General features: G+C 45.7%; 2 protein-coding genes across 8 annotated transcripts in view; both read left to right on the top strand.

Annotated features, from left to right (window-relative positions):
- The first annotated feature begins 294 nt into the window (after positions 1-294).
- On the top strand, positions 295-5,731 carry KCNE3 (potassium voltage-gated channel subfamily E regulatory subunit 3). Its single transcript, XM_028116002.2, has 2 exons — positions 295-385; positions 3,643-5,731. Exon 2 carries the CDS (start codon positions 3,683-3,685, stop codon positions 3,980-3,982), a length of 300 nt encoding a protein of 99 aa, XP_027971803.1. The 5' UTR covers positions 295-385; positions 3,643-3,682; the 3' UTR covers positions 3,983-5,731.
- The window catches only part of PGM2L1 (phosphoglucomutase 2 like 1), a 102,072-nt gene continuing 83,798 nt past the window's right edge, over positions 297-18,570 (top strand). For 3 of the 7 annotated variants that reach the window (XM_028115996.2, XM_028115995.2, XM_088017611.1), the window contains exon 1: positions 307-385. The gene's annotated coding sequence lies outside the window, so the exon portion shown is untranslated. Of the gene's footprint in view, positions 386-18,570 lie in introns of all 7 variants that reach the window. The other 4 variants (XM_088017610.1, XM_028116000.2, XM_028115997.2 and 1 more) reach the window with 3 other exon arrangements.

The raw sequence follows: 18,570 nt of genomic DNA, 5'->3' as shown, positions 1-18,570 counted from the left end.
AGGGACAGCAATCAGATGTCCCTTGGCCACGGCACAGTTCCTGTAACTGCAGCCCTAGACTGGCCTGACCCAGCTGCTGCAGGAAAGGGAGGGGAAGAGGAAGGGAGTTAGCACCCACAGCAAGGCTATTGCACAACCCTTGGGGCCCCAGCCTTGGGGGATCCACCCTGGTTCTGAAGAGTTTTCTGGGTGTCTGATTCTTTCCTTTCCTGCCTCGTCCCCTGCTTTCCAGCTCTGGGCCTTCCCAGCTCCCCAGTGTCAATACTGAGACCCCAGATGTGTCCAGAGGCACCCTGAAGAGGCTGAGGGGCTGAGGAGCCCGAGGGCACCCACAGGGAGATTCCTGAAGCTGACTCAGAGCCACGGAGGATTTGCCTGTTCTTTGGTGAGTCTTCCAGATTGAGGTTGCCCTTTCTCTGCCCTGTCAGTTAAAACTACCTTGTAAGGATATCTAAGAAAACTGGTAACAGTGACTGCTCTGGGAGAGAGTCCTGGACCCCTGAGAACAGGAAGACTTCATCATCACTGTATGTACTGTGTCTATGTATTTACTTCTCAAAAATGGAGAATAGATTTTAAACATTTTTTTCATCATAATAAAACTGTATGCTTAAGCAAGCCTGGAGGGAGGCAGGGCAGGGATGATGTTGTTTTTAATTGTGGTAAAAAAAAAAAAATACATAAAATTTACCCTATTGACATTTTTAAGTGTACAGCTCAGTAGTATTAACTGTATTCACACTGTTGTGCAACAGATCTCTAGAACCTTTTCATCTTGCAAAACTAAAACTCTGTACCCATTGAATAACTCCCGATGATAATCGTTTTGACAGATGAGGAAACTGCCCAGACTCTGTGTCTTCTACCTGAACTATTTCAAGACCCTTGTCACTAGGCTCCCTGTCTTCATTCTTGCCCTCTCCAGTCCACACAACAGCCAAAGTGTCCTTTCAAAGCACAAATCTCTTATCATTGTATCCCCTTTTAAAATACTGTTCCATGGCTTTTCCCCAACTGCAAAATAAGGTTCCACCTCTGCAGCCTGGCCCTCAAGGCTGTCCATGAGACTGGTTCCGGGCAGCCTCTCTATCCCATGTCCTATCTCATCCTTCCACACATCTTACACTCCAACCCCTTTATGCTACTTTCTATTCTTCTAAACATTCTTTTTGTCATGCTTGTTCACCTCTTTGCTTTTCTTACCTTCTCTACTTCCAAAAAACCCTTCAAGGTCCAACTCAGAGGCCTCTATTACTGTGAAACTCTCTGAGCCCTGATCAGAATCTGTCCCTTCTTACTCTAAGCCCCAGTAGTCCCTGGCTTGTCCCCTGCCTTATAGATCAGCTGACAATGTGTCCCTAAGTGCAGGGACTGACTGGGTCTGAGCCTCCCCAAGCTCCCAGCATGAGGCCTGCCCAAGAGTGGGCCTCCATAAATGATGACTGGCTGAATGATTAGTTGGGCCATTAATTCATTGTGCTGCTGCTAGTTTCCATTGGCCGATCTGAGGGAAACAGAAGGCAGAAATTTCTTACCTGACAAGTGGGGTAGCAGATGAAAACCTCTGCCTCCTGGATCTTAAGTCCATGAGCCCGTGTTCTCTTCCCTTCCTCCATCCAGACAAGGTAGTCCAAGCACCACATAGCAGGGAGCCCCAAAGGCCTTGCATGAAATGTAGGCCAGTCCTGGGTGACTACTCTATTTTTTAGATTCTTCCGGCCCCCCAACTTCTGCATTCATAGAGTTGTTCATAAATATTGATCATGGTCATAACTGTCATCTTTTCTGGGGCAGAGGCCATTGGATATAGTCAAGTTTGTTAACTTCAGTTGGTTGACAACTCTACCTAGATAAAGGAGGGCTTTGGAACCAGTCTGTGAACTCTGAGTGTTTGGCCTATGGAGAAGTCCCTAAAGTAGCCATCTTTACTGGAGACCGCTGAGGGAAGAACACCCAGCCAGTCACAAGGTAGACCCTGAGGAAGCACAATACCCAGCCAGTCTCAGGGTAGTCCCCTAGACTTAAGGGAGAGACACAGCCCTGCTGACCAGGAACATGTGGACTGCTGATACCCTTATCAATCACAAGAGAATAGCCACACATTGTCTTATATGTAAGTGCTGGCCAAAAGGGAAGGCCGTGCTGATAAACCTTGTGGAGTATGGTTAAGGGGTAGGGAGCACTCGAGGCACCTGCGTGGCTCAGTTGGTTAAGCATTCATGATCTCACAGTCCTGGAATCAAACCCCGCGGTGGGCTCCCTGCTTCTCCCTCTGTTTCTTGCCCCCTCTCATGTTTTCTCTCTCTCTCTCTCTCTCAAATAAATAAATAAAATCTTTTTAAAAAGGGGGGGAGGTAGGGAGCACTCAATGAAGTCTTCCCAAAAGAGGTGAGTGTGGAGCCTTGTTTAAAGGGAATGACATGGTTTTTCAGAGACTAGGATACAAGGCTGTCTTTGGATATTTTCCTACATAGAAGTCTGGGGGTGCCTGGGTGGCTCAGCGTTAAGCGTCTGCCTTCAGCTCAGGTCATGATCCCAGGGTCCTGGGATCGAGCCCCGCATCGGGCTCCCTGCTCCGCGGGAAGCCTGCTTCTCCCTCTCCCACTCCCCCTGCTTGTGTTCCCTCTCTCGCTCTGTCTCTCTCTGTCAAATAAATAAAAACTTTAAAAAAAAAAAAAGAAGTCTATATTATAGACTAAGAATCTCTGAGAGGAAGGAGAAGGAATATTTATTATACACCAGGTACACAGTGACTTTCTGTCACAAGGCAGGATAGTTGAGATGCCTGTGCCTTCTCTCTCTGGGGTAGTTAAAACCCCAAACCAGACTGAGTGATCCTTTCCCTCCCCCAGCCTCCTGCCCAACCCTGTTCTTCTCTTCCCTAGTGTCTGCTGTGATTATCAGCCTCTCCCTGCTTCCCCCACCACTTCATTTCCAACAGAATTTCCCCCCAATAGCTAGGAATACTTAGAGTGTTTGGCACATAGGATGCTTGAGAGATCAAATGACCCAGCCTCTGGCCTCCAGGTAGAGTGAAATCTATGCCATCCCCAAACATCTTGTAAATGCTGCCTGTGGAATATAAAAAAGAACTGTGTTGAAGGAGGGTTCTGGGGAATGTCTTCTGATGGTGCCACACAGTCCTGCCGGGAGCTGGCCTGGGAGCCAAAGGAGCTCTAAGCTGGCCATCACAGAGAGGGACCTCTGTCTTGGCTCTCCTTCCAGTATTCTCTGATCATGGACAGACCACTTAATTCTCTCTGGGTCTCAGTTTCCCTGTGCATAAAATGGAAGGAGTTAGAGTAAATAAGCCCGAACGTCCTAGTAGTCTAAATCTCAGTGATTTATAGAATCCAAAAAAAGATTAATATGGGTTACAGTGGTCAAGGAAGGCTTTGTTCCACAAGTATATACCGAGCGGCTATTGACTATTGTCTTAGGTGCTTGTATATAGCAGTCAGTAAAACAGACACGGTCCCTGCCTGTATTGACCTTACAGTCTAATGGAGAAGACAGACAAGTAAACAGGTAGCTAGAATAAACTGTGATGTTGGGATTTTAGTTGGGGTCTGAAGGGGTCAGGAGGGAATTCAAGCCGCAGGTGACAGAAGCTATCCCCTCTCTCTGTTCTGTCACCAACAGAGCGTCCTCCAGTTCCTTGCCCCCTTGGATCCCTGTTGCTATGGAGACCACCAACAGGACTGAGACCTGGTATGAGAGCTTGCACGCAGTGCTGAAGGCTCTAAATGTCACTCTTCACAGCAACTTGCTCTGCCGGGCAGGGCCTGACAACCTGCCTAAGGAGCGGAGGGCCAGCCTACCTGGCCGTGATGACAACTCCTACATGTACATTCTCTTCGTCATGTTTCTATTTGCTGTCACCGTGGGCAGCCTCATCCTGGGATATACCCGCTCCCGCAAAGTGGACAAGCTCAGTGACCCCTATCACGTGTACATCAAGAACCGTGTGTCTATGATCTGACCCTAGGGGGCCGAGAATGGCAGCATATCAAGATACCAGAACTCAGTTATGGACCACACCAGGCCTCAGTGTCCCCATCTGTAGGAGCAACAAGAAACAGTCCTAAGGGAGGTCATCATCAGGGTGGGAGGAGAAGGGCTGGAAGACCAGGGCCTTGTGGATGAAGATTTTTTTTCCAGTAAAGGTAGACTTTCTAGACAGTGGGAGCCCCATGAACAAATCTATAGAAGTAGCAAAAGATAATAACCAATGACTGGCCCAGTGGCTGGAGTACTGGGGGCTAGAGGCTGGAGGAAAGAGAAAAGGAAGTTGTAGCAGAGGGAGATGAAACAGGAAGATGCCCTGAGAACACATGTCTTTTAAAGATTTTATTTATTTATTTGAAAGAAAGAGAGAGAGAGAGAGAGAGAGAGAGAGTACGCATGAGCACAAGCAGGGGGAGGGGCAGAGAGAGGAAGAATCAGACTCTCCACTGAGCAGGGAGCCTGACACGGGCTGGATCCCAGGATTCTGGGATCGTGACCTGAGCCGAAGGCAGATGTTTACCCAACTGAGCCACACCCAGGCGCTCCTGAGGACACATTTTTTGATGTGTTCTCTTCAACGACCATGAAAAGCAGCAGTGATTGTCATATCACAGATAAGAATTTGAGTAAGGTGACTTATTTATATTTGTTCACATTTTATGTGTTCCAAGACATTTTAACGTTTGTGATTTTACTCCCTGTGAGGGAAGCAAAGTAAGTACCATTCTGGCCATTTGGGCCAGAGCAGGGCCATAACTAGAACCTAGGAACTCTGGTTTCCTTGCCTAGTGCTTTTCAAATCTGCGCCACACAGGACAGGGTCCAGGCCTGAAACGTCTACAATTCTGGGAGCCCTCCTTAAGAAAAAGAATTCAAAAACAGTTTGCTTTTGCAAATATGAAAACACATATTCCCATGTGAATATATTACTAGGACCCCTCCTATGATGCTAAGGAGCCGTGCAAGTGCAGGGCCCTGAATGGTGACCTGTTTTAGCTCCATGGGTCATGTGCCTCTCCAGCTGTGTCACCGTGCCCCTCCCAGCCACATCCCCAGCCATTCCCTCTAACACAGCCTCTTCTGACTTGATGAAATTCTGGGAGGAGTTTTCTGATACCAAATTGAAACCTGCTTCTCGAAGATTGCTATCACACCTAGAAGGTTATCAAATTAAAAGGAGGAGAGTATGAAAGGCAGGTACCTGGTTCAGTGGAAGGATTCTGGGACGTGAACTGGCTGGTTACTTCTCTCTCTGATCCTTTTCCCTTGTCAGCACAATGAAATAGTTAGACTTGAAAGTCTCTAAGGGCTTTACCAGTTCTGACATTCTGGGCTTCACAGACATTGGGTTAAATCATAAAATTGTGTTTGTACGTCAAAAAGCAGCTGACTATGAGTAGTTTTCATATGGTTCAGTCTAATACGTGCAGTGCGGCGCATGAATACCTTACAAGCTACAAATCCCAGGCTGGAACCTCCCACTGTTCTGTCCAGGAGGCCCTATTGAAACATACATATTTGTATATAGCAAAAACTCTGAAAGAATATTTTAATTACCGTTATCTCTGAAGGGAAGGATTGTGGGTGATCTTTCTTTCCTACTTAAAAAATGTATGTAATATTTGATTTATTTGACCATAAATATGTTGCTTGTATAATAAGGGGAGGGGGAAGCTACTTCCACGTTGAAAAAATAAAAATAAATGCCTATGTGTTTCCTGAATGATCACAGAACACATTCACTCCCATGAGCAGTTAGTTGTGTTCACTCCCTACAAATCTGTGCTGAGCCCCCTGTGTGCTCAAGCCTTTCCTTAGCTCTTCTTGGAGGAGAAGGCGAAGACCTACTTTAGAAGATCTGACATATGGGAAGACAGCAGATTCAGAAATCTGCAGTTGAATGGGATTTTAGAGACCACCCAGCCCAAACTCCCAAATAAAATAGGAAATGCAATCAAGTATAGGAACGGTCAGGCTAGAAGGGTTTTAAGAAATGAGATTGAGTAGATTTAGAGGACTCACAGAAAGGTAGAATTTGAACTGAGTTTTGAAAGATAGGACTGATCTAAATGAGCAAAGTGAAAGAAGAAAACAAGACAAAGGAAGCTTGCGGGTAGAAATGTGGTAAAACCACACTCTTAAAGACAGTGGTTGGCTGAGAAATTGAGCAGGAAGCAGGCCCAGTGTGGCATCTCTGGGACTTCAGTGTCCCTACCCATGGAAGTGGCTCCCCTCCACACAGTCCTTACACTCATAGGGATTAATAATAAGAGAATATAAGTTCTTTTGCTTGCAAGTTGCAGAAACCCAATGTATATTAGCATTAACACAAAAGGGGATTTATTGAGGGGAGCATGGAGTGGTCAGTCACAAGTTCAAAAGAAGGGCTACAGACACCAGGGCAACTTCCAGGCCCAGAGCTACTTATTGGTCTGAATTCACAAAGTAGGGGCTCAATCTACCTCAGTACTCCCCTACTCTCAGTTCTACCCCCCCCCCCGGCCCCGCCCCAACTGTCTGGCGATCAATGGCGCTTCCTCCTCTGTGCACAGGATAGTTTATCTGCACTGGTTCTGCCCTCTGCTGGCCAGATCCCAGCACATCAGTTGAGCCAATAAGCACTCATTCAACAGGGCCTCCTATGTGCCAAGCACACATCTCGGCACTCTTGGGATTCATAAGTAAAAAAGATCAAAGAAACCCCTGCCCTAACACTTAAGAGCATTTACTATATGTGAGCTGGTGGTCTAAGCATTTTATACACATTAACTCATTTAGCTCTTAATACCTTCATAACAACCCTAATTAGTAGGTATTCCTTATAATTACTTCAGTAGAGCCCACCAGTTCTTCCTCTAACTGCTGCACCACCTTCAACCCAGTTTTGGCACCATGGCACACCCAACCCAGGGTGTGGATCTGAATAGTCCCTAGAAGTGAATGGGAAAGTGATCTGGGGAAATGATAGCAGAGCACTGGTGCCCTTAGCTTGAGGTTGGCTTCCCTAGAAACAGTCTGAGACAGGCATTTATTGATGGGGCACTTTTCAGGAAAAACCTGCAAGGGATAAAGAACAAAGTGTGTCTCAGGTCATGTCTAGCCCTGGCCTGATCCGCAGGGAACTGGTCTACATGACTGGGGCACAAACCGCACAGCAGGATTACACCCCCTTGAGGCCAGGGGGCTGGTCTTTTATGCCCCCATATCAATGAGGCATTGGTTGTGGGCCACTCTGGTGGGGAAGGCGGACCAGAGGAGGACTGTAAGGAGGATCTCATCAGCTGAAGGCAATTCTCTGGAGACAGGTGGCACGTGTGAGCTACTGCAGCCTAGCACAGTGGAAGAAAGCTAACCAAGGAAGTTGTCTTGGTTGGAGGTTTCCAACACCCTGGCCCCTCAGGAAGGTTCTGAAGCTCAGTAGTCATCACAGAATTGCCCCACCTTTTGTGGCTATCATTTTCTGCCCCGTGTCCCACATCATTGGCTGCTGGCTGCTAGGGAGGGTACTTAACCTCCCAGAGGTGCTCACATTTGGCTGAGGCCAAATCTCTGGAGAAGGGAGCAGCTCCAAACTGATGGCAGCCAACACCTGCAGCAGCTGGGGAAGGGGGGCTCTTTGGGCTCCAACAGTGTCCACTACAGAGGTGCTATTAGGGAAACAGGAGCAGAGCCAAAAGTATCACATCTTAGGATCTCCTTCTGTTTAACAGACAAGAGGCATACATCAAGAAAGAACCAAACAGAACCACAGAGGAAACAATGTAGTTAAATACCAGAAAATGTGGGGAACAGATATTACAAGTGATGGTCAAGAAGAGGAGAGAGAAGTATTGGTGGATGTTTCCTGGAGATTTGAAGAAGGATTTGAAGAACTTTAAGGATTTGACGAGGAGGTCCAATGCAGTATGGTCCAAGGCAGCATTTCCAGTAGGTGGATGGCTCTGCTCTACTCAGTCATTCAGGGACTAAGGATAATGACTGCCATCTTCAACATGTGGCTTCCAAGTTCACTTTGCTTGGGGTATTTCTAGATAGTGAGGAGAGAGAAAGAACAGAATTCCAGGGCCACAGATTTACTCTTAAGCAAGGCAAAAGATGCACATCCCTTCTGCTCACATCCACTGACAAGGGCTTAGTAACGTGACCACAACTGGCTGCAAGGCAAGCTGGCAAATGAGGTTCCTATCTGGGCAACCATATCCCATCCAAATCCCTATTACTATGGAAGGGACAAATGGATTTTGGAGGACAGCTAATGGTCTTCACCCTACCCTCCTCACTCTTTCCCCCAGGACTGGCCTTGAGCAACAACAAAAAAACGTACCACCTTGTCAAGGAGAAAGAAGTGCTGTTACCCTGATTTGATCATGTTTTGGGGAGGTGGAGCGGGGGTTGGAGACTTGTGGGTATAACCAAGCCTGTCCCGGCAGTGTGACTTTTGCTCATTTTTTTTCTGGCATTGGTGAGTCTTGTCTCATCTCTCCCTGGCATGGTAATGTCTAAGATATTGGTTTAGGCATATGGGAAATAGACCAAGCAAGGCTTTCAGCCAACCTCGTGTAGGAAAAAGAATCCTCTTTCAGGTGCCACTAAGAAACCAAGAATATGATCTGCCTGGATGAAATCAGAGAACCCATCTGTGGCAGTGGTTAAACACTGACAGAGAATGAGCTCGTGGGGAGCAGGAAAGTCAGAAGTTAGTGATCAGGAAAGAAAAAGGGAAGAAAAACTAGTTTTTGATGAGCAACCAACCTCTGCTAGGCACTGTGCTGGGAATTTGCATGTTACCTTATTTCACCTTTCAAAAGCTCTTAACTTTTTTTTTTTAAGATTTATTTATTTTTATTTTTGAAAGAGTGAGAATGAGAGAGAGAGAGAAAGTACATGAGAGGTGGGAGGGTTAGAGGGAGAAGCAGGCTCCTTGCTGAGCAGGGAGCCCGATGCGGGACTCGATCCTGGGCCTCCAGGATCATGACCTGAGCCGAAGGCAGCCACTTAACCAACTGAGCCACCCAGGCGCCCCTTAACTTTTTTTTAATCACCATTTTATTTTATTTATTTATTTGACAGAGACACAACAAGAGAGGGAACACAAGCAGGGGGAGTGGGGGAGGGAGAAGCAGGCTTCCCGCAGAGCAGGGATGCAGAGCTCAGGGCTCAATCCCAGGACCCTGGGATCATGACCTGAGCTGAAGGCAGACGCTTAAAGGACTGAGCCACCCAGGCGCCCCTAATCGCCATTTTATAGAGGAAGAAACAGAAGCTCAGAGGCGAAATAACTTATTTAACATTCACTTAATATGTGAGGCTGTCTAGATGTTAACACAGATTTGCCTGCATTCAAAGCCCATGTTTTCCCCCACTGTAGCTGGTTCCTTTGAGAGTCACGTTAGATGCTTTCTTAAATCTAAACCCTTCTAATCTCCCAAAAGACTGTGGCTGGCCTCTCTGTTCCCCTTCAGGGAATAAACAGAGAAGTCACCATCTCATCCCTGCCCAGCTCCTTCTATCCCCAACCAAGATGCCACAAAGAGAGGACATTGTCACAATTCTATGGGAATAGTAAGCCAATTGGGATAGCTCTTGGGTGAGGGTCCCTAAGCCCCTACAGCACTGACTCGAAACACTGGAGACAAGGGGAACAGAGAGACCAGCCACAGAATCTGCTGGGAGATAAGAAGCATTTAATCTCAAGAAAGCATCTAATGTGAATCATTGCTGTACCTCCCTTAGACAGAGAAAGGATGGGATTATTAATTTATTTTTTTAAAAGATTTTATTTATTTGACAGATAGAAACAGCGAGAGAGGGAACACATGCAGGGGGAGTGGGAGAAGGAGAAGCAGGCTTCCCGCCGAGCAGGGAGCCCGATGCGGGGCTCGATCCCAGGACCCTGGGATCATGACCTGAGCTGAAGGCAGATGCTTAACGACTGAGCCACCAAGGCACCCCAGGATAGGATTATTTAAATAACTTCTGAAAAGAGCTCTGTGGGACAGCTATAGGCTTACAGTTCTGCTCTTGGTTCATTCGTTCAACAAATATTTATTAAGTACCTAGATGTAGGCAACGTGTTTGGTACTAAGAACACAGCAGCAAATACGGTAGGCATAGTCCCTGCCTTCGTGGGGGCAAGGATTAGCTCACCCACTTCAGTTTTTCTACCTATAAAAATGTTCTATTTCTGACTCTGAAAAACAAACTGAGGGTTCTAGAGGGGAGGGGGGTGGGGGGAGGGGTTAACCCGGTGATGGGTATTAAAGAGGGCACGTTTTGCGTGGAGCACTGGGTGTTATGCACAAACAATGAATCATGGAACACTACATCAAAAACTAATGATGTAATGTATGGTGATTAACATAACAATAAAAATTAAAAAAACCATTCTATTTCTATGAAGCTTTACATTGACCCCATCTATGCCCCTCCTCCACATAAACTGAGGCTTCTTTCACTCATACTGCCCTGTTTATGATTCTATAATTTTTACCACATTGTACTCTCTTGGCATGTCTTTTCCTCTCCTAGAAACAATGCAAAGGCACAGGCAGGGACCATGCCTAATGTATCTCTATGCCTCCATCAACTAGGAAAAAGCTTGGCACAAAGTAGATGCTCAATAAATTGGAGAACAAATCAACATTATGATGAGTATTGTGCTACATAATCTCTCACATGTGTATGGTGCTTCCAATCTTTCAAACTCTTTCTGTCTCCATTTGGTTTAGAGAGTTTGGTCCAGTGGATTCAATTAAAAGTGAATATGAGAGGGGCGCCTGGGTGGCTCAGTTGGTTAAGCATCTGCCTTCAGCTCAGGTCATGATCCCGGGGTCCTGGGATCAAGCCCCGCATCAGGCTCCCTGCTCCGCAGGAAGCCTGCTTCTCCCTCTCCCTCTGCCTGCCTCTCTGCCTACTTGTGCTCTCTCTCTCTCTATCTCTCTGTCAAATAAATAAATAAAATCTTTTTTAAAAAAAGTGAATGTGAGAGCACTTTGTAAAATTTAAATGGTGAAGCATTGTTATTGAACTCTCTTCCAGGCCCTGAGGCCACAATAATTTAGGGGACATCCTTAAGGTCATGCAGCAGGAGTCTGTGCTACAATCTAGGACTCTTGACTTTTGTTTCTGGGCTATTCCGCCCCGTGTCAAAGGAAAACTGACAAAAGAGAGCAACAAAGTGCTCAGGGAGCCCATGAATGTGAATGCAAACTCCCAGGAGTAGATACGGCGGGGCAGCGGTGCTCTGCCCAGATCTTTCACATCACCCAGCTACTGGGAAGAGAGGCTGACAGCAACCAGCTGCGTCCCTCATTGTATGCTGCCCTGGGTCACAGGTAACTGTTTCTCCCAAGACTAGGACCCCTCCTGGAGGGGACTCACAACCAATGGCAGACTGATGCAGGGATACAAAGGTCTGGTTCCATGGTGTCAATTTGGGACAACTCAGGTGCCATGTCAACTCCAGAACTCCCCGTTACGATCAGCTGAGGCTTCAGCTGCAACCACATTGTGAGTGAGCTTCTCCCTCTGTCCATTCTTGCTTCCTCACTTCCTTACTGGGGTACTCCCCTCAAAACCCACATGCCACTCTCCATGTCGGTCTGTTTCCAAAGGAACCAATCTTTCCCTCAAGATCTGTGCCCTAGCTCTGAGCCAGTAATGATAGAGGAATGGGAAGACAGAATATAGATGGAGGCAGTTAGTGGTTCTAACAAAACCAAAGAGAAGACAAGACAGTGATGGAGACTGACAGTTCACTGAATAAGAACTAGAGAGCTAGAGAAAACAGCGTTATGTTCATTGAATACGAACTAGCCACTAGAGGGCCCAGCACGACAGGTCTATAGCTCTGTTGCTACGTTAGAGCAAAATTCTTATTTTGCTCTTCACTTGGCAGACACCTAGCATAACTATGTGCACTAGGGGATAACGTTGTTTTCCCAATGACCCAGCACTTCCTGCCCTTTCACCTGTTTCATGGACATCAGTGTCCTAACCTGTTGCAATACCCTATTACCAAGCCGTCTGTGCCATTACATAGAGAGGTACTCCTACAAATCAAGGTTTCCAAAGCTGGTGTTTTCTCCACCCACTGCTCATTGTTCCCAAGGGGTTCGGAAGATCTGAAATGTGGAACTCCAAACAGTTGGTTGTGAAAATTCTCACCCAGAACTAGGGAAAATCAGCAACATAATCTGTCCAGTGCTATCCTTTCCCCAAACCCCTCTACTTCCCCAGTTTGCAGTAAAGGTAAGACATGCAGGCTTCGATGTGAAATATAGTGGCCAAGGGAGAAACAGATTACAGGAGTCTTCACAGAAGATGAAAAAGTTTGAGAACATGGTATAATTGAATGAATTAATCAATTTTTTTTTCTGCTGTGGGCTTAGTAAAAAGACATAGGAAAATTTTTTCTGTACCCTTTTTGGAAGGACGGTTAGTCCTTTGTAGGTTGGGAGGCTTTCTTTACCTCAGGGGAACACATTTAGAGGTCCCTGTTTCCAACCTATACATTCTTGAAGGGAATGTTTGGGAGGGGGAAGCAAAGCCAGGAGGATGGAGGGGTGATGGGGACCCACACTTGGCTCTCTCCCAGTATCTCTGGCAGTGACGACTACAAGGACACCTAGGGAATGAACACAAGCCATGGCTTTGGGAGCCATGCAGGAGCTCTTAGCGGCCAGGCATAGAATAGGAGTAGAGGCCTTGAGCAACTGGGCCAGATACATCTGACTGCAACACACCTGCTTGAACAATGAGCTACGACTACAGCGGGTTCAAGACACTTGCCCAGGTTTCCCAAGTTGGGTGAGCCCTGAGGTTTTTGCATCCCCACAAAAGCTCTGAAATTTTATGTCCCACCAACCTGGTAGGTGAGAGTGAACCTAAATTTAATTTGGTTTGAATTAGAGAAATTAAAACTTGATTTGATTTAAAAAAAGTAAAGAAATCTAATGTTCTTACGTTTGTTATTGAACAAATCAAATGAGTTCTAATAGCTGGTGTTCTGATAGCAAGTCTAGTGTGGTTAATAAAAAGATAGTAATAATCTTTTGAGAGATTACCATGTGTTAAGCAATGCATTATTTCATTGGATCCTCACAATAACTTATGAGGTGGGCTGAGACAGAGAAGTACAGCCCTAGGTCACATGGCTAGTAAATGGCAGAACCAGGTTTGTTGGACTCCATGTCTGTGCAACTTCTACAGCCACTCATTCCCTGCCACCTAGCCATGTGTTCACTGACATCTGGTTCATCACTCCCTAATTCAGTTAGCCAGACAGTCACTCAGACAACAAATGGTATTAATGCAGTTCTTCTGTTACTGGAAGAGTGAGATAGATCTACTAGTAGTTGGAAGAACAAAAGAATCTTAGAATTACAGAATGTTTGCACTGGCAGCTGGTCTAGTGGGAAAAGCAAGAGCTTTAGAGTCCAGTGGACTAGCTTGGAATCCTGGCTCTGCTATTCACTCCCCATGTGAACCTGAATAATTTATTTGACCTCTTTCAACCTCAGCTTCCATATCTGTGTATCACAAATAATAATACACACACATTCTCGATAGACTGATGTGAAGATGAGAGATAATATTAGAGATAATCTCTCTCTTTCTCTCTCTAAACACACATACACACACTCACAGGATCAGCTACATAATTTATGGGGCCTAGTGCAGAATGAAAATGCAGAGCTCCTTTTTTAAACATTATGAAGAATTTCAAGATGGTGATAGCAGATGGTGACGGCTGATTAAACCAAGCATGGGGCCCTTCTAAGGTCAGGACCCTGATGGCATGCCAGTGCATGGCACAGAGTCAGTGTGCCATAAATGATAGTCCTTTGTTTCTCTCTAGATCATTGATTTCAAATCTCTCCTTTTGCAGAGGAGGAAACTGAAGTCCAAAGATGATGAAAAATGCAAGTTAGTGGCAGAGCCAGGACCACAACCCAGACCTCCTCTGTTACCAGTCAGTAGTCTTTACCTCAGCATTTCCCAAGTGTGTTCTGTACAGTAATAGATATTCCATGGATAAATTTCTATCAGGAAGCAAGTTTGCAAAACATTGGCTTAAGGTTAAATTAGACATCTTTTGCAGAGCTCGTCAGAGACTTTTCTATGAGCAACATCCGTCTCCAAGACAAGGATATAATATGGAACATTCCCCCAAAGTATTGATATGGAATCCCTTCTCAAGAGCATGTTAGAACTCTTTTGGAAATGCTGTTTAACACAGTACTGCAGAGCAGTGGAAGTTTCCATGGATTTTGATCTGTAGGGTGTGGTCGTTCCTATTCTAAATTAGAAACAAATATATTCCTTCCATTAGGTCTTTCTGTCGGCATCTCTGCCCCGGCTGATTTGTGAGCCTGAGGATATAAAAATAATGAAAACCACACACTCCAGGAAGAGCATACTTGTTTAGTGTCACCCAGTTGCTTTCAAAAGGCACAACCACTCTGCCCCTCTCCCAGGAGCAGGAACATACAGACAAAACATACACCATGACCCCAAAATTCTTTCCATTCTGAGTAATCTGCTCATAGCCACCACATTATAAAAGTAACAGCTAACGGCCCATATGACTATACACAAGAAGCCAGGAAGTCATCTTAGCTCCTCCAGCTATTAGCCATTTGACCTAGATGGTTAATTCATCCACTCATCCTCTTACTTTTATTGAAAACCTTCTTGCATCAAATCAATTTCTCCCTTCTTTGACCTACCACACATTTATATTTTGTCTGTAGCATTCTCTCCCCCTCCCCAGGCCTTTGAGAATTTCTCTGAAACAGTTTGAGAATTAGTAGACTAGATGATCTCTATAGTTCCTTTCAGCTCTGTTACTCTGTGATTCAAATTTGTGTATAGTTTTGCAAGCTCTTGCCTCTACCTCTTGACAAAGTTATCCTAGCTCCTTGAGAAATGTTCCTTTTAATTTCTGGAAGACCCAGACAGTGATTCTCACATGCTGTGTTGATGAGATGCCAGGTGACGTTGACCCTTCAGGAGTCCACAGTACAGAGAGCCCATTATACGGATTGTGCAGAGGAAAGACTACCTTTCTCCCCTGATCATGCTATACTTTGTCACATGGGCTTTCAATAAGTATTATTTATGCCCTTTGACTCGGAGTTTTTAGTAAAGCAGCTTTTCTATATTTTCTATATTTCTGATTCCTCCTCACCCCCATTCCCCTCCAGAAATTACTTAGCATGTGCCAACGGTGGGGGTAGAGGTAGGGCTGCATCGAGGCCAGGAAACCAGTCTATGATATGTTGAACTTAGACTCACTCCTCTTTGATTTTGAAGTCTATTCTGGACCCACATTGCCTATCTTCTCACTTTCCTTAGGATAAGTTCCCTCCCAGGAGAGACCTAAAGCCCTCGTGAAAAATAGACTTATGGTAAGTTGGACCAACTAGCAGATCCCCAGCTGAGCAGGGAGCCCAACGTGGGGCTCAGGTCAGGACCCTGGGACCATGACCTGGGCCAAAGGCAGACACTCAATTGACTGAGCTACCCAGGTGCCCCTCCAACAGGCATGTTTTAATAGCGTCTGTTGTATATTAATACTGTGTCAAGCTTAGTACAAAAGAGAAAAATCCTTAGGGAGCTCAAGGCAGGTTAGCAATAAAATATCCCTCACCCTTGGGTGGCTCAGAGGAGACTTGAAGACTTTTCTCATGCTAATCACTGGATTCTCCAAGGACAAAGGAGAACTGGCCTTGGAAGTTACCAGAGAGACCTTGAAACTGATCTGGTAGCCTATTGGGTGGCACAAGGGCATGCTCCACCCCCAGGAGCCTGCCAGCCAAGATTCAGGATTCACCGAGAGGCAGGCCCAACACCTGTTGGGGCTCCTGGATCAGACTCAAAATTTGAGAGACAAGGGAGGGAACAGGAAGGACCTGGGAAAAAGGGATTTATAGCTAGAAAGATAAGACATTGGGCTTTTCAGAACCATGCCAAAATTCATCCCAACCTAATCACCTGGCAAGAGAGATAGTGTCAGTGGTGGAAAGAACACCAGGCCTGACATCTAACCTCTGTCTCTAACTCCCTGGCTGACCTTTGTCATTCAAAGCCCCCCTGGGCCTGTGCTCCTTAGCTGTGATCTGTAGAACTAGGCCAGACATTCTTTAATGTTCTTCCATTTGAACAGTCTAAGATTTTAACAGCTTCCCTACATTAATCTTGGAAGAGTTTGCAGAGAGGCATGAAAGGGAGGGGGTGTAGAATGAAAAGAATTTCCAGTAAACCCAGGAATAATATAATATAATATAATATATAATATACATAAAATTACAACATAACATAACACAATATAACAAGCATTATGATAAGCAGTAGAGTGTAGGAATGGGGACTAGTAACATCTCAAAAGTGGAGATAAATTCATGGTCAAGACATCCAGGGCATCGAAATGTGACTCTGGTCTATCTTTATATAGAGGTGCAGATGATCTGGGAAGGAAAATAGCTCCCCTGTCAGCTGGTTCTAAAATATCTAATATTCATATACATTCCAGCAACACATGAACTCCCAATATTACCAAAGCCAGTAAGATGGAGCTGTCCGGGTCTTTTACTGAACCCTTCCGTTTTCTCTTACAAAACCAAGCCATTTCTACTCTCTTTTAAGTCTGCATTTGCTGTTTATGTTCACTTAGATAAGAATGCTGGGGCGGGGGCGGGGGGGTGGAGCATACCATGGGATTTCTTTCAGGTCTGATATTTTAGGATTCTCAGAGCAACAGGGTTCCATGCTCCCTTCTCATTATTTCTCCTATTGAGCTAAGCACCACAGTTAAAAATCAAAAACAAAAAATTGCAGTCCAGGGGATGGCATAATTAGCAGCCAGTCAGGAGAAGGCTCCATAATCCCCAAGCCTTCAGATACTGTACCCTCCAGGCTAGCCCCTCCCAGAGAGGATCAGGTTTTCTCTTGGGGTTTCTTCCTTTTCGAATTAAGCACCACTGAGGGCTACGGTCCAGAAACACAAACTCTTAACCTAGTCTCTGGAAGACAAACAGGTCTGGGGAGATTGTATGACCTGCAGGGAGAGAGTGCTCTGGGTTCCCTGGGAGAGCAGGCTAAAGCGAAGGGAAAGGGTGCAGTGTCTATGAGGACACAAGAGCAGCCACAGGAGGGCCGTGCAGCCTAAATAAACAACGGCCTGTTTAGCAGCAGACCCAATTCCAGGACATGCCACCGGCCTACAGGTAGGGAGTCTGCTAACTCACTTTTGCCCTTTAGATTCCAGCTTAAACATTATTTCCTCTGGGAAGCAGGGTGCCACACACAGCTGTGAAGGTTGCATACTGCACATAACTAGGGTGTGCCAATTGCAGCATAGATATTACAGATTTATATATTTTTATTACAATTTTCTGGCAGTTGGCAGTTAAGTATTTTGAGGAAAGGGCACCTTTTTTCCTGATTCACAGACAGGTACCATATAGGCCGGCAGTGACGCTGCTGTGCAGCTTTTCCTAACTCAGATCAGATTTAGTACCACTCTCCCCTCCTTCAGAAGGTCACTATACTCCCCCTGTGTTTGCATTTACCACACTTTATTCTAATTGCCTGTTTACTGGTCTGTTTTCACACTGTTTTGTCAGCTTCATGACAGCAGAGACTGTGTCTTGTTCCACACTGTACCCTAGGCCTGAGAATGGTGCTTGGCTCTAGCATCATTTTATTTATTTATTGGTATTTATTGAACATCCTGGATTCAAGACCTTGCTCTACCTCTTACATACTATGTGACTTTCAGCAGGTCATTTCACCCTGGTATCCTTGATATAAGACATCATGTCTACCATAAAGGATCATTGTAAGAAGCAATTGTTTTTTTAAGAGAGAGAGCACGTGCATACAAGTGTGTGTGGGGGCAGGCAGAAGGAGAGGGAGAGGGAGAATCTTAAGCAGGCTCCATGCTGGGCATGGAGCCTGATGTGGGGCTCAATCTGATGACCCTGAGATCATGACCTGAGCTGAAATCAAGAGTCGGATGCTTAACTGACTGAGCCACCCAGGTGCCCCATGAGAAGCAATTTAAAAGTACCACTTAGTAAACTGTAAAAATACTAAGCAGGAGAAGTAAGGGGCTGGTTCAGGAGAGCTGGACCTATGAGGGGCCCAGGACCAGGAGTAGCCTTATCTCTGAACACAGTATGGAGTCACTGCCAACAGAAAACAAAGATTTCTGGGTCAAGCAATACTTTTTCATTGTGCAGCAAAGGCCATGGCTACCACTAGCTTCTGACTCCATCTCAGTTTTGCTATCTGAGAAGGACTGAACCCCTTCTCTTAATCCCAATTTGCAAAATCTCCCTTTGCCCTGGTTTGAGTGACACATTACTTCTGTGCCAAGGGTGAGGAATACTATGATTTCTAGCCCCTGTGGGAACCACATGATTAGAGTGGGGGAATCAGGGTTCAAAGGGTTCTCCTTTCAAATACAGTTGACCCTTGAAAAACACAGGGGTTAGGGGCATGGACACCCTACCCAGTCAAAAATCTGAGTTATAACTTTGATTTCCCCAAAACCTA

The sequence above is a fragment of the Eumetopias jubatus genome, unplaced genomic scaffold (genome assembly GCF_037043125.1).
Source record: "Eumetopias jubatus isolate StellerSeaLion01/CBP00866 unplaced genomic scaffold, mEumJub1_p1.0 scaffold_13, whole genome shotgun sequence".
NCBI classification, from domain to species: domain Eukaryota; kingdom Metazoa; phylum Chordata; class Mammalia; order Carnivora; family Otariidae; genus Eumetopias; species Eumetopias jubatus.
The sequence above is the reverse complement of the archived record's forward strand: the minus strand, read 5'-3'. Positions and strand labels throughout refer to the sequence as shown.